At 41.9% G+C, this 15363-nt stretch overlaps 1 protein-coding gene across 2 annotated transcripts in view; it reads right to left on the reverse strand.

The window, feature by feature from the left end:
- Nucleotides 1-15363, reverse strand: part of FAM120A (family with sequence similarity 120 member A) — a 103327-nt gene that overhangs the window by 36152 nt on the left and 51812 nt on the right. For both annotated transcript variants that reach the window (XM_024741354.1, XM_024741355.1), the window contains exons 8-10: nucleotides 5649-5736; nucleotides 3650-3877; nucleotides 902-1076 (exon numbers count right to left, since the gene is read on the reverse strand). In XM_024741354.1, coding sequence (XP_024597122.1) covers nucleotides 902-1076; nucleotides 3650-3877; nucleotides 5649-5736 — 491 coding nt within the window. The remainder of the gene's footprint in view (nucleotides 1-901; nucleotides 1077-3649; nucleotides 3878-5648; nucleotides 5737-15363) is intronic.

Consider the following 15363-nt stretch of genomic DNA (forward strand, 5'->3'; position numbering starts at 1 on the left):
TTGGAGAATCTCTCTAGTTTTGAGTTCCAAAGGTAAGACCCACTCCCACACTTGTCCCTGAACTGGTCAGCTTCTCCCATGTTACCAGGCCTGTACTGACCTGCCATACAAGAAGGTGATTTATCAGTAAACATCCTTAGTTTAGAGGATGATCTAGTAATCTACCATTTCCACACTTCATAATATTCTTATTTTAGACTGCATGTTTTGTGAAACTTTTCTATATTTCCTACTAAATATACAGTGACTTTTACATTCCCTACATTAGTAGATAAGGTTACCTAGAACAGAAAGGCATGATTTCCCACCCCCCAGATTACACTGGCTCACTAGAAGAGGGAACACTCTGACCTCAACTTTTGCCAAAATTTCAAACATTTTCTGTCTTTCCACTTCTCCCTCCACCCCCAGAGTTGATCAGCCAGAGGTCTCTGAGGGAAATCATTACAAGTCCCCTCTCAGCTTCAGGGATGTGTGCAGCAATACATCAACTGCACAGAAGTGGCCCTGTGCATAGCTGGTGGGACCGCCCCAGGAACACTGACTTCTGGAAAGAGTGGACCATATCTCGTGGACAGCAGAGCAGACACTGCTGTTGCCCTGTCTGGGACATGCTAACCACAGCAGGACAGCAATCGTCAGGACTGTTTCCGGATCAACGTTCAGTTTAAAGCATAAACCTGCTATTTTATCATTTTACTGAATGAACACCATTGCTGGGATGTTACTGAGGAAAACAGCCCGTGGCTTGTCCTCCTTTCCTAAGAGCCCCAGTGAAGCCCACCTCCTTTATGTGGGGACTCTCAGGGCGAACTCAGTTATGATCCTTCTAATGCTTTAAAAATGCACAAGAGATTACGAGGTACCGAGGAAAACAAACAATGGATTTTACAGTACATACATTCTGGTGGAAGTCTGTTCTTTCTAAAAGCAAGTCTCTCAGTTTTCTTTCTGCTTTCTGCCAAGCTAAACAGGACTCCGTAAACATACTGACGAACTGGCCTATAGAGCAGGGCGGCGGGAGGCAGGTCTTTGCTGGCTTCATCTTCAATAGAAACAGCAATTTTGATTTCACCCTTTGCATGGAAGAAAGCAGAATAATATTGCACGTTTTTCATGTTGAATTTACAATAAACTCACAGAAATATACTGTATTATCTCCAGTTAACGAAATTGCAATTCTATTCCAAATCAATTGCTTAATAAGTTGCCTACATCAAGATGTTTAGGAAGAGTTCATTTAGCAGGTTGTAGTCAAAACATATGCTCAAAGAGTCAAAATAAAATCTACATTGTTTTATTTTTAATCTGGAACCAAGAACTAAAGAAAACCATGCAGATGATCCCAAAGTCTTTGAAACAGTCTAGATAGATAACATCAGACAACAAATAGAATAGAAAATGCTGAGAAGTGGCAAATTTTATTTATGAGTCAAGATAGCCATATGTAATGAAATTCATAATTTTCAATGACCTATACAAAATCCAAGAAATGAGCACCCTGAAAACAAAATGGTCACAGATTTTCTCTACCAAGCTCTTCCATAAAAAATTACCATACACAAAAACGATCTACCTAAGAGAACTCTTTCAAGCGTTATTCATTTTTAAAGTGTTTGGCATGTATCAGGCCTCTGCCCCCAGTGCACCAAGTACTCAACAGACGCGTCACACTGACTGAGAGGGCATGATTGTCACTAGGGGCAGAAAACAAAGGAGGCCCCGTTCTGTTCATCACCCCCATCCCCCTCTGCCAACACAGCAGGGGCTCTGTTGTGGCTCCAGGAGACAAATGACTGCTACGACCACCTGCACCTGAGACCCTGGTCCTGTCTTGAATATTTTATGCCATCAAGGTACATCTCAAGAGATTTCACAAGGAATTTTATTTATGTATGTTCATAACATAAAAATATATTTATGACCTCCAGTGTGTATTAACTCTATTGATACATACTTTTAATTATGTCATTGCATTTGGTCTTTCTTTCACATAAATTTTATTTCAAAATTGGTCTTTTCCCTTATCAGAATCTTCATACTCATTAATCTAGTAGCTACATGTGGTTAACACTCATCTAGTGAGTATTACTCTCTCAATATTATAAGACTTTGATAATTCTCTACATTCTTATTATGAAGCTTCACTACAAATGTCTCAGCCTGGACAATTTAATACCAGAGCTACTCAGGTCCCAGGAAACAGTACACATTTTAGTCTAAACTTTTCCCAAATATATTGAAAAATTTTAGGTGGCACCTTAAAATCAGAAGATAGTCGAGTTCACTTTTCTCAACCACAGTGATTTTATCAATATTTGCCCTTGAAATCAGTGAGTACCGAAGAGGAGGACAGGCAGTTTGCATCACTCAGATTGATTTAACCGACAGTCCCCAAGTCAGATCCACCAGCATGACAGGGCACAAACAGCAGGGGGTCCAGGGACCTCATATTCCAAATAACCACAAGGAGAAAGAGCACAATCTTCCCCAAACTCGGGTCCCTTTAAACTTAGCAAAATCCTTTTCCCACAACAGTAACTTTCACTTACCCTTATAATTTATGTTGGACCTGAAAAATAAAATGTTTACTTTATAACCATAATCTGAGAAGTGATACCACACATGCATACCCATGTCAAATAACAGATGAGACTTGGAGGCAATTACAATTTAAAAATACATTAAAGGACCTGAATAAGTAGTACCGGTCTTCTTTTCCTTTATTGTATAAAATATAATATTCTTCATGTCCTTTAATTTATAAAATATAAAAGTAAGCAGTTCAAATTAGTCAATTAACGGTTAAAGTCCAGCTCAGGAGTGCTGTGGAATGGGAGTGACTTTTGTATTTACTGACTCCATTCTACAAACCATAGATGGACAACAGAAAATAGGAAGAAAGAAGTTTGATCATATATGGTGGTATAGATACTGATGAAAACATGTTAAATATACATACAGTAATTCACCAATTCTGCATGAGAAATCTGGTCACCAAGTTAACTTGTTAAATTGTAGATCTGTGATTATAAACATAAAGACTACAAATCATTGAGGAAATTTAAGTACACATAGATCTATTCAAGACACTAAGATTCAGAAACAATTCATACCACACTGTATATCTATTTAAGCATACATTTAGTAAGATAATAAATCGATGAGGTCCTGTATTTCATTTTTTGCTATAAGTGCTCAGTGAGGTAGAGGAACAAGTCGAATTACATGAACTGCTGTCAGCCACTCAGAAGTTGGGTATTTCTCGGACAGATGATAAATCAGATATTGAATGTGACATCATAATTTAACTTGACACTACGGCATAAACATGATGTAGGAAATTTTGAAATTAGAAATAAAAAGAATAAAATTACAAATCAGAAAATAATATGACGTGCCGTTAATTAGAAGTCTCAAAAATATTTTGTATTAAATTGAAGAGGAAAATAAGACTTTTCCCAAGTTCTTCTTTTATTATATTTGTAAGTATAAATTTCCATCTTTTTTCTCAAAGTTTAGAAAAGGGAAAACGAACTTTGTTTCAAGTAGCTGGTAAGATAAAAAGCAGTTCCAAAAGGAACAAGGACACACTCCACAGGAGTGACCACTGTGAGATGACAGCCGCACCCACAGCCCCTGTGCATACCTTTGTCAGGACGTGGAAGATGTAGGGGTACATCAGCCCCTTCTTGTGCCGGTGCTCGGCCACTCTCAGCACCTCAGGCGCGACGGGGGGCAGGGGCGGGGTGGTGATGTCCATGTGGTTCCTGGTGGGCATGGACAGGAGGCACGGAATTGGCTGAACAGTGCCAATCTGGCTCCCCTTTCCCTCAGCAAGCTGGCTGCCCGAAGAGGCAGTGGACGAACCTTCTGCCTACAGAGCAATGGGTGAGAGGGGAAAATGGTTTCATGTCATATTTCCACTCCTTTAACCTGTCCACTTTCAACACAGAGTCCTATCCAGAGAGAAGTGATTAACAACTTCGCCAATGAGGACAAGGGAGCTATGACCCACTCCTCCTTGGACAGAGGAAGTGGTAATCGGACACCCACTATGCCTGTGTTGGGAGTGGGAGCCTGGAGGACTGCTGCAGCTTCTGCTGGGTGACCCCCACCCATGGCTCCTCCCTTGGGATCCCCGTGGGGTGAATGGCCTTTTGTGGTTGCTAACCCTGGTCCCACCTGGCTCCCCCCATGTGGCCAACTCCTGTGTTTCTCCTTTCTTTGGAGACCCTTCCTAAACTAAATAGGCATCATCCTCTCTACAGATAAAAAAAACTAATGCTCTGAGAGGGTATGCCTTTCATCTGTTGTAACAAGACCAGTAACTCATGGACCTGGGACTCAAAACTAGGCTCGAGTCAGGCCTGCTCTTCACCACCACCACTAGTTGTTACTTAAAGAAGAAACAAAAACCAAACCTCAGGCATTCTCTTAGGTCATTAAAAGTCCCAAATTAAGTATATGTAGAGAACTATCTACCAAAAATTAAAACCAAAGAACAAGCTAGTACCATTAAAAATGATGAGTCAGATCTATATATACTAACAGAGAAATATGTGCATGGCAAACTGTCAGGTGAAAAATACCCATTCTGTTACAACCAATCACCAAAATACAGAATGTATGTACATGAATAGGAAAGAGTGTGGACACCAAATGATTACCTCAGTGCTGGATTGCTGCAAGGCAGCAGGACCAAGGGGAGGAAAGGCAGTGGGAGAGTCTTAGTTTTCTCTTTACAAATTTTAGCAAATTCCTAATTGTTTACCAAGAGCAATTATTATTTTTGCAGTAAACTTTTTTTTCTCACAATAAATCCTAGTAATAATAATTGCTCACTGATTTTGTGGCACCTTAAAAAATATACATTTTTCTGCTTTGAAACGAAATGTATTCTTTACAGTGGTATGCAACCAGTGCTTAATTTTATCCATTAAAACGTAAAGTGCCAAAATTAGTCTTAAGACGAATAACTCATGGATAACTCACGAGTGTTTTGTACACTTTCCATTCCACAGAATGTAGACACGAACAACTGAAAATGCTTTGGGAGGTACTTTGCAAATAGTAGGTATCCAGAAAGCATTTTTGTTACCTATTTGCAGGATAATCATTCAACAGTGAGAATAACTCAGAGTTTTAAACAGATTTCTGATATTCCATCACCTTGTAAAAAACAAGCCCTCTTCCAGCCGGAGACCAGCTCATCCTAAGTGATCACATGTGGGGACAGATGTGGCCTTGTAAGTTAAACAGATATTTCTAGAGATGAATATTAACAGGTAGAAATAGAAAAAAAAAAAAGAAAATAAAATTTAGTTTATCTTTTTCATTTTTAATGTATACATCCCAGGTGGTTTTCTCACTTAATCACCACAAAAACCCTACAAGAAATGAGGGCTCTGGAAGGCTATGCAGCGAGCAGAGAGAAGAGGATCTCTACCAGGTCACCACCCTGCCTGTGAAAGAAAGCAGGCTGGTGGCAGCGCAGCCCTGGGGTTCCTCCTTCCTCTCTCACCCCTGCCAATGTATTACTCATAAATAACATGCTTAAAAAGAGAGCATTTTACTTTAAACCAATCCCTGGCACTACATGCTGAGAGAAGGAGAATTTGAAAGAATAAAAGGCATAGACTTACTACCTTTGTTTGGTCTCCTGAGTCTCCCCGTGCTTGAGGTTCTGAATGGCTTCCTGTCTTCTCCCAGCCAATTTTGTTCCCACTGATATGGCTGAACATAAAATGAACAAGAACACTGATTAGTGTCGACCACTTCCCACACATGCTCATGATAATAAAGGCCTGCACTAGGCCTACAGACTCGGTGATACCTTATGCTTTCCTGATCTCACCTCCCCCAACAACCTATCTCCAGAGAGAATCCTATCACAGGAACACTTTCCACCTACTTCAAACAGGTAGGTGGTAACCACCCACTGTGGAAGAGGAATCAAGCGCCTAACTCATGCCTCACTGCTGGCTTAAAGATGGTCTAGGATGTGCTAGTGCCTCAGGGTACAGAGGAGACAAAGGCAGACCTCGCCTTTGGGAGCTCAGTCATCTTGGAGAAGTAAGATTTAAAAAATCATATTTAATTGATAATTATCAGGCAGTAAAAGATTGAATGTTATCTGGGTCACATGTTACTCAATTTATAAATAAATGTAAGGTATTACATGTCAAGTGACAATTCAGGGGGGCATTCCTACTCATGGAAAGGGGCATGGGAGCTAAGGCTCAGGATAACTCACACGAACAAGTCAGAGGTGGGAGGGCGCCTTCCAGGCCCAAGGAGAGGGAATAGATTTGGTGAGCTCAGAGAACAGGGAGTTAACTGAATCTTATTTGGGGAATAACTTTATTTGGCAAAGTAAAAGTGGGAAAAAGAGATGGGGAAGATTACAGAGTATCTTAAACACCAGAATGACGTATTTCAATCAGTGTTCTTAAAAAACTGTGGGTTGTGACCCATTAGTAGCCTGAGAAAACAATGTAGTGGATTTAAAAAAAATGAAATGGGGACTCCCCTGGCGGTCCAGTGGTTAAGACTCCACGCTTCCACTGCAGGGGGCACAGGTTCGATCCCTGGTCAGGGAACTAAGGTCCCACATGCTGCGCAGTGCAGCCAAAAAAAAAAAAAGAAACGGAATAGACCAGATGCAGTGAATGTGGTATGAATGTTATTATTTCAGAAACTCTTTGTGCATTCGTGTATTATGGGCCACAATGTAAAAGAAAATTTACTTCAGTACCTGGGCAAATTTTGTGAAAAGCACTATCCTGGAGAAGGAGGGAATCTAGAGGGGCTTGAGCAGGGATGCAATGCTGGCGAGCTATAGGGATGGCCTGGGCCACTCTAGGCTTACACCTTTCACTTGTCCCTTCCCCTGCAGGGCTCCACGCCAAAATTATCTTCTAAAACCAGTGCTGGCCACAAGGCAAGCTAAGCCAACGTAGAAAGGTTTTACTTGGTTTGCCTTTCTGACTCACGTGACAGATTTTAAGACTTGGTAATTCTATCTTCCAAGCGACTTCATTTTAGTTCTATTTAAAAAAAAAAAAAAAAAGCAGTTGCAAAAAAGAGGAGAGATGAGAAGCCTGTCCCATCTTAAACCAAGAATCGTGTCCCATGTTGTGATATTTTGGAGTCTAATTCTAGCTCCTTGATCCCAGTCACAGGATGGGATACCCCAATACCTCCGCATGAAACAAGGTCACCCAGATGCCCAGTTATGCAGCATCCAGGCTCCCTATCTTCAGTGAGGACTCAGAGAAACCACTGTTCTGTCCAAGTTTGCTACTCATGTGTGCAATCTCAGGCTACAACTTTGCAAAACTAGAGGAAACCCAAGTGATGAGAAGGCATAAAAATAAATAAGTATTCCAAGAGCACAGTGATCCATCCTGTTTAAAATCCAAGAGAAAAGCAGCTACTACATGAGTGAGTAGATAAGAAGCTGGACAAATTGATTAGTGCATCAATTATTTGTTGAGTGCCTACTGGTCAGGACATGTTATGTGATAACTGTGCCAGGACCTGTGAGATAGGGAAACAGACAGTGCACAGTCTTGTCATACATACATCCAAAGTGAGTATTCCATTGGAATGTGGTACAGAGCTGCTTAAAAGGTTGGTGACTTTTATTCTGTGAAATTTTAAAACAAATTATTTGGATACTTACATGTTTTATAAAGAAACGTAACATTTGTTACCTACAATTTTAAACATTTATGTATAACATATCAATAAAATGCACACGTGAACAGCTTAATGAATGTCCACAAACTGAACACACCATGTAAGCAACCAAATCGACTCAGGGCTGACATCCCAGGATCCCCTTCTTGACCTGCTCCAGACACTTCCTCAAGGGCAATGGTTATTCTGACTTCTAACAGCAAAGACTCCTTCTATCTGGTTTTGAACGCGACATAAAGAGAATCATGCGATTGTACACTTTTTGTGTCCAGTTTTGGCTCAACAATACTATTGTACACAGTGCTGGTTTGGTCTCAGTGCTGCATGCATCCCATTGTGGGGGCATGCCACAGTTGGATCTGTAATCCAGCCCTGCAGGAGATCCCTGCCCTTGATGCACTTAGTGTTTTGTTGTTCTTGTGTTAGCCTTTTGGGAGGGAATGCAGTGAATCTCAGCATAGTCTAATTTGCACTTCTCTGATAATGATGAAGATAAGCATCTCTCCATGTGTGACATCTTCTTTTGTGTTGTGCCTATTCAAACATTCTACAATAGGTGGAGAATGTACAGAATGTTCTTATGGACTTATAGGAAGAAATTATATGTTCTGGATACAAGTTCTTGGTCAGGTGTATGGACTGCAATTATCTTCCATGCCCGGCTGGGCTGCCACCCCTCCCACTTTACAACAGATTGATGTTTTTGTATACATGTGATGCCTCATCTTGTACGACTTGGCTGCAACTGGGTGCAGCCTTCCCCAACCACCCCATCCTTGCTATTCTCATTTCTGTGTTTCCTTCATGGCATGCATCATATTCAGCACTAATTCTAATTACTGTCTGTTTTCATCATTCAATTATAAACTCCATGAAGATAATAAGACCTTAGAGTCACTACTGAACAGGTGTCCAACAGCTGAATGAGTAAATCACATAACTGTAGCCTAAAGGTATATGGCAAAGAAGGTATAAAACCTTGGTTTTATATGGGTACAGTGTGGTGGGGGGAGACCATACCAACACTACCACTCAAGTGGAAAGCTTGTCCCACTTAAGATGACATAGAATTTTTATTTATAAATCTTAGTTTTGTTTTATATAGATTATCAAACTAAAAATAATGTCATAATCTAAATGCTCATAAGACCTTTTATTTTTATTTATTTATTTATTTTAATTTTTTTTTTTTTGGCTGTGTTGGGTCTTCACTGCTGCACGAGGTCTTTCTCTCGTTGTGGCGAGTGGGGGTTACTCTTCGTTGTGGTGCGCAGGCCTCTCGTTGCGGAGCACGGGCTCTAGGCACACGGGCTTCAGTAGTTGCAGCATGCAGGCTCAGTAGCTGTGGTGCGTGGGCTCTAGGGCGTGCGGACTTCAGTAGCTGTGGCTCTCTGGCTCTAGAGCGCAGGGCAGTAGTTGTGGTGCACGGGCTTTAGCTGCTCCGCGGCATGTGGGATCTTCCTGGACCAGGGCTCGAACCCGTATCCCCTGCATTGGCAGGGGGATTCTTAATCACTGCACCACCAGGGAAGCCCTTCATAAGACCTTTTAATACTATACTATAAAATCTAAAATTCTGCCTGAAAATAATCTTGACAATGGCCAATTTTTTTAAAGTCCAGAATATTTCAATAGGATAACTATATTACTTTACAACTTAAGAAAACAAAACATTTGAATATAACAAATGCCTTGCTTTGAAGAACAAGATAGATTAGAGATTTCAGAATTATTTGTATATTCAGTTAGGTTCCACTCTATACAACTGCTCCCACCTCATAATCACATTTGGAACCGCTAACATTGACGTGAAGTTTCATCAGCTGTGCCCTGGGGAGACCTGCTGAGACCCATACAGGCCACAGGGAGTTCTGCATGTGTTCTCAAGTTGAATTTTCCTGCTCACCCCAAGGCAAAACTCTGTGCTGGTAAAATTCAGGTTGAGAGAGAAGGAATCCACTCACAGCCACAGCAAAAGTGACTGGATTCAAACCCAGACCCACCATTCCAGACATTACCACATACTATTACCAAAAAGCCATTAAGATGCACTTATGACGCAGCAGGTAATCAACAGAAAAGAACTGCCCTCATACCAGATACCAGATACCCTCATACCAGATTGGTGGCAAGGAGAAAGGCCAGCATCACACCACTAGGTTCTGTGGACTCTCCGGAGGCGATGCAAGGTCTCACTGCATTCCAGGACACCTGGGGCTTTTTCTGCACTAAAGCTGGTTGAAAGTAGCCAATTGTCCTAACCACTGAATTCTCTCCTACACATTTTTGTAGTCAGCAGGTTGGTGATGCTAGGATGGAAATAGACTGGTGTCCATTTACACCAAGTGTAAAAGTGTCTGACCGGTCACATGCCCCCCTGCCATGGGTGTGGTTTGTTTTTATGGAACAGAAAAGGAAGACAGCATTGACCACAAGCTGACTTACTTGTCAATAGGAAAGAAAGAAAAGTCAAATAAAACTAAAGGGGAGAAGCAAAACATGAAAGATCAAATCTTCAGTAGCACTATCTAGTGTATGTGTGTAAGGTCACAGATATGGTTAAACCATGTAAAGCTTCAACAAGCGTGCATACATTTTCATTTCCATATGCTCCCCAACTCGGGAATGGAAGGGAGACTTGATCCACAGCCTGTTCTCATTCAACAGACCCCCAAGAATTCTGAGGAAGGGACCTGGCAGTCAGGTGCTTCTACTACAGAGGGTGAAGATTTGAGCTCCCTGATAAGGGAAGCCACAAGATTATCACATACAAACACCCTAGGTACAGTCTCCCTATGCCCCAAATTAAGCTAGCGTCACACATTCAGATTCTTTCATAAAAAGCTGGTAACAGAGAAGTACTGGTCTTGCTTCTGTGCAGCAGTCAGATGGGCCTCGTGTCCCGAATGCTACTCTTTCATGTTTGTCAGGACTTCTCACGCTTTTCCCACCCAAGTGAAGGTTCAGAGACACCTGAGTCAGATGAGCTCGACATAAAATGCCTACATGGGTCAGTAGGTGGCTAGAACAAATACAGACCTTCTCCCTATGATGCCATAGATAATTATTAATTTTTACCAAATATAAAAATTCAGAATCGTTTTTCTGAAAAGATACTAGAAATGTTAGCTTATGTTAAAAAATCAATATATAAATGTAAAGTAGCCATTTGTCTGGCACAACAGCGTAACAATCTGAAAGGAAAAATCTGCAGCTGTATTTAGCCTGTCTGGGACTGGGTACCCTAGGGCAGGGTAACATGTTAATTGTCTTTGCAAACTACACAGTTTCTTTGGAGAGGAAGCCTGACAGGACTCAGAGTAGAACACCAATACCACTTAAAGGAAAAAAAAGATGCATTAGAAGAAGCATGTTTCCTAGGACACCAGATCAAGGGTGCTAAATGAAATTCTTTAGGTATTTTACATTAAGAATGAAGTCATATGTTTTGGTAGTTTATTGGACCCGTAGTTAGTTTTTAAATAATAATGATAGCTGTCACTTACTGTGGTTACTCATCAACTGATTTAAATCACAAACAACCCAGAGCCCTCCCATTCACATTGGGCACATTGGGCCCAGGGAGCTCTAGGTCACATAACGCCAAGTGGTATCTAGCAAGACAAGCCATGGGAGGTTGGGGTACTGGGTCCTGACAGCATTGGGTCTCTGCACTGGTTAACAGTCTCTCAGGCACTGACAGCGACCTTCTATAGCCCAGATCTGGTCCCACAGGGACCACATGGGGGCATGCAAAGCTTATACAACAGATGCCGCCATGACACGATTCCTCAAAATCGATGTGTACGTAAGTGTACAGGGAAAGAGAACAAATCTATACAAATGAAGTCACAAAGTGGAGAAAAATCAAGTTAGTCTTCTCTCCTAATAGGACTTTTAAATATCCATTTAAAAATGTCAGTAATGACATGCAAAAACACTGAAGCAATATTCAGTGTACACATACATATTTACATGTATACATACAAATAAAAATACATACTTACATAAGTGTAGTCAGTATAAAAAGGAAAAAGGAAAAAAGGCAAGTTGCTGTCCCTAAGATCTCACTATTGTAAAAACCCTATGTTAGTATATGCAGTAAAAAATAAGGTGTTTGAATATTCACCAATCTTTTGAAAACGGTTGTCTCTCTAGAGGTGGGATCATGGGGGGTTTCCTATATTGTATTTTCTAATGTTTGAATTCTATAACTGTGTATTGAAATGGTAATTAGAAGATACAAAATAACTGAAAACTGCAAATTAGCAACCTCAGATCAGACTCAAATTCTAAAAGCCAATAAATCTATGAAAATAATATAAACACCTCCACAAGAATTCAACTGTAATTCTTAATTCAACCAAAACAGAATTACAAAGATTTGACAAAGACCAGGAAAGAAGAAAAGAAAAACAAGAATATAGCCTGAGGTTTGGTTTGGTTTTGTTTTTTACATTTTAACCAATAATAGAGAAAGAAGTACATGCTGATGATACTCTACGAAAAGGAATAGGAAAAGAAAGTTATTTAGTTAGGCAACACATTCCTTTCTTATTTTACTTCAAAATAATTGGTCTGGAATAGCTGCCCAGGCACCGGCCTATGCCCTTTGACACACAAAGAACCACAGCATGAGCAGCAGGCTGCGTTTCTACAGAAGCAAAGCCACCAAGGAGACTCAGGACAGCTTCAGCCCTGGCCGGGACACCCGACTCACCATAGCTGTGTGCAGGGGGCCTCTCGTAGCCTGAGACTCCTTGTCTGGCACAGACCTGCAAACCCTGCAGGGGACACGTGCTGACTTCAAGAGAACAACAACCCAGGAAGTCCATTCCAGCAGTGCGATGGGAAAGACACCTGAACACTCCCAGCTGAAGAGACTAAAATGCCAGGTAAGGTATTAAAAAAAGGGAGGGAGATAAAGGACAGGGCCTGCCGAGTGCATACATACACACATACAGCAAAGGTGCCACCATCTGAACCTGAAGACCAGCCAAGAGGCACTTTCACACCTGGCAACTCCTCCATAGGACACCTTAGCATGTTCTTCCTTTCACATCGGAACATTCTTTGGAGTGGCTCCATAGTATTCCCTATAAGGAATGTCTCTATTGTCTGCATTTTGGGCATACACAGATCTTTTGCTCTTAAATGCTCCCCCACACCCACCTTTGCACACAGACAGTGCAAACCCTACCAGGAGGAAGATCCACAGCCCTCAAGACACCTGTGGGTCATGGTGACCACAGAGACCGAGGACCTGCCAGGAGAGCCTAAACCTCGTGTCCCACCAACTCCACTGATGTCCCCCACTGAACTTTATCTTTGAAATCCAATGTTTGCCAATTTTATAGGTTAAAGAAAGGTACCTTATGTTTTAAGTTGCATGCCTTTGATTTTTTTTTTAGTGAGAGTGAACAACATTCTTTCGTGTTATTGACCATCTGTGTTTCCTCTGTGAACTGCAAGTTTATATTCTTTGCCATATAAAGCAGTTATCTTTCTAATTTGTAGGAAGCTGGGTGGTTTGGGGGGGAGGGGCTTATTTGGGGGGTATTTTGGGGAGGGTTATTCTGTAACAGGCCCCATTACCCGTCAGCACCATCCTTTAAAAAAAAATGCTACTGCTTTTCCACTGGGGAAATGAGGCCATTTATTTTGTGATCTCCCATATTCGGGATTATTTCCCAGTACTGCGGGGAATATGGTGGAAGGAGTGTAAATGCCTGAGGGAACTGAACAGGAAAGGGCACACCCAGCCAGGGCCGGTGCAGGCCTCCCTCCTCTCTATTGTACAAGTTGGTGTCTTAGGGTAGGGCAATTAAAAGTGTTTCTACACTCAATCTGCAGAAGGTGGTACGACCAGAGGCACTTCAGTTCAACTGTGCAGTAATTCCCCCAGCCAAATGGCCTGGCCACCCAGACACCTGCCCATCCCTAGGACAAAGAGCACCCAGATTGGAGCAAATTCATTTCCAAAGAAACACTGGGATCTTTCTAGCCCCAGGGCCATTCCAAGCAAATACTGTGGATGTTTCCCATCACTCTTAGAACAGAATTCAGAGTGTAGGCCACCCAGCCTCCACCTCACTCGACACCGCACTGGCTTCCCCCCTTCCTCCACCCCGCACTCGTCCAGCTCTCTCCCCGCTCCGTCACAGCTTGAATCCTGCCTCTCAGGAAGCAATCCCTCCTCCAGACCAACTTGTCTGGTGTCTGCCTCGCATACTCACCACTTGGGTTATCTGTTCATTTGTCTACTCACTTCTTTGCAGGCCTCCATCAGCACGCCATGTCTGCGCTGCCTGCCACTATGCTCAACGGTAGATGGCAAGTGCTCAGGTGTTGCTTGGCTAAATGAATGGATGATTTCTTTCCCTTAAGACCATCCCGAGAGCACAGTGCAGATCCAGGAGTCCCAATTTCAGTCCAAACCAAAGGTAAACCAAATCCTGACTTACTGCCCCTACTTAGTTTCTGAACTAGGAGGGCAATTCTCTGTCCTATGCGTGGCCTCAAACACATAACTTATTCAAACAGAATCCTCACCCTGAAATCATGAACACTACCCTTCTTAGCATCCCGCCACAAGTAAGGGATGCCCATAATCAGATCCTGCTCTGCCTGGCTTATGATCCTGAAGCCTCTGGTACAAGCTCCCTATCCCCTTTGCCTTCCCTCCTCCCTCTCAATTTTAACACACCTATCTCTTATTTGTTACAATAAATGGAAAAACAGATTTAAGGAAATAAAAACATTGCTAAGCCGCATAACTTGATACAGGCTTAGCAATCTTTCAATTCCAGATTGTGGATGTGCTCTGCCTTTTCTTACCACATTTCACACCACAAGAGGGTGAGATGCCCATGCCATCCCCACATATGGAGTTCACCTTCCAGAGGCTCCTCCAGAAAAACATAGTAAAAATGCCCTGAGTTGGGGGTACAGACAGTTAAGTGCTACAGAGCTCAGAGGTAGGAGAAATGACTAAAATTGAGGAGAAGCTCCAGGGAAGGCAACACTGATCAGAACCTTTGGGAACAGGGCAGAGTTGAGTATGCACAAGAAAAGGGAGGGGCTCTCATGCAATCTTATCCACTCAAGTTCAACTCAAATCCTAACAGGGCAGCTTGCCAAATTAAGCAGGCAACTTACATTATCTCCGCACCCCTACCCGAAGGAACAGGATCACCACTGGACCTCCCCAGACCAGGGCCTCTCCTGGCTCACAACGCTCATCACCTGCACAGGACTTCAAGCCACAAACAGTGGCTCTGTGTCTTATTTCTACCTGTGTTTCAGAGTCTAGAAAGAATGCTTCTTACTAAAATGAACCTGCCTATAGATATCTTGGTCTTGCTGACATGAGTCAATTATTAAAAGAAAACTCACAGTTCCTTAGTGAGTGAAAGGGCTCCTGAGACATCTATCAGCTGTTCTCAAACTTCTCTGTGCTGAAGAGTCACATGGTCTCATTTACACTTGCAGATTTCTAAGCCCCAACAAAGCAATTCTCATTCAGTAGGTCTTAAATATATTATCTTTCTAGAAGGTTAATTTAAAAGTCTGAATGTTAAATTACAACTTTTTCCTTCATTTTAGAATTTTAGGATTGCACATACAACAAGTAAATATTTATGCATTTTATGCTTCTGT

The sequence above is a fragment of the Neophocaena asiaeorientalis genome, unplaced genomic scaffold, assembly GCF_003031525.2.
Source record: "Neophocaena asiaeorientalis asiaeorientalis breed wild unplaced genomic scaffold, Neophocaena_asiaeorientalis_V1.1 scaffold558, whole genome shotgun sequence".
Taxonomy (NCBI): Eukaryota; Metazoa; Chordata; class Mammalia; order Artiodactyla; family Phocoenidae; genus Neophocaena; species Neophocaena asiaeorientalis.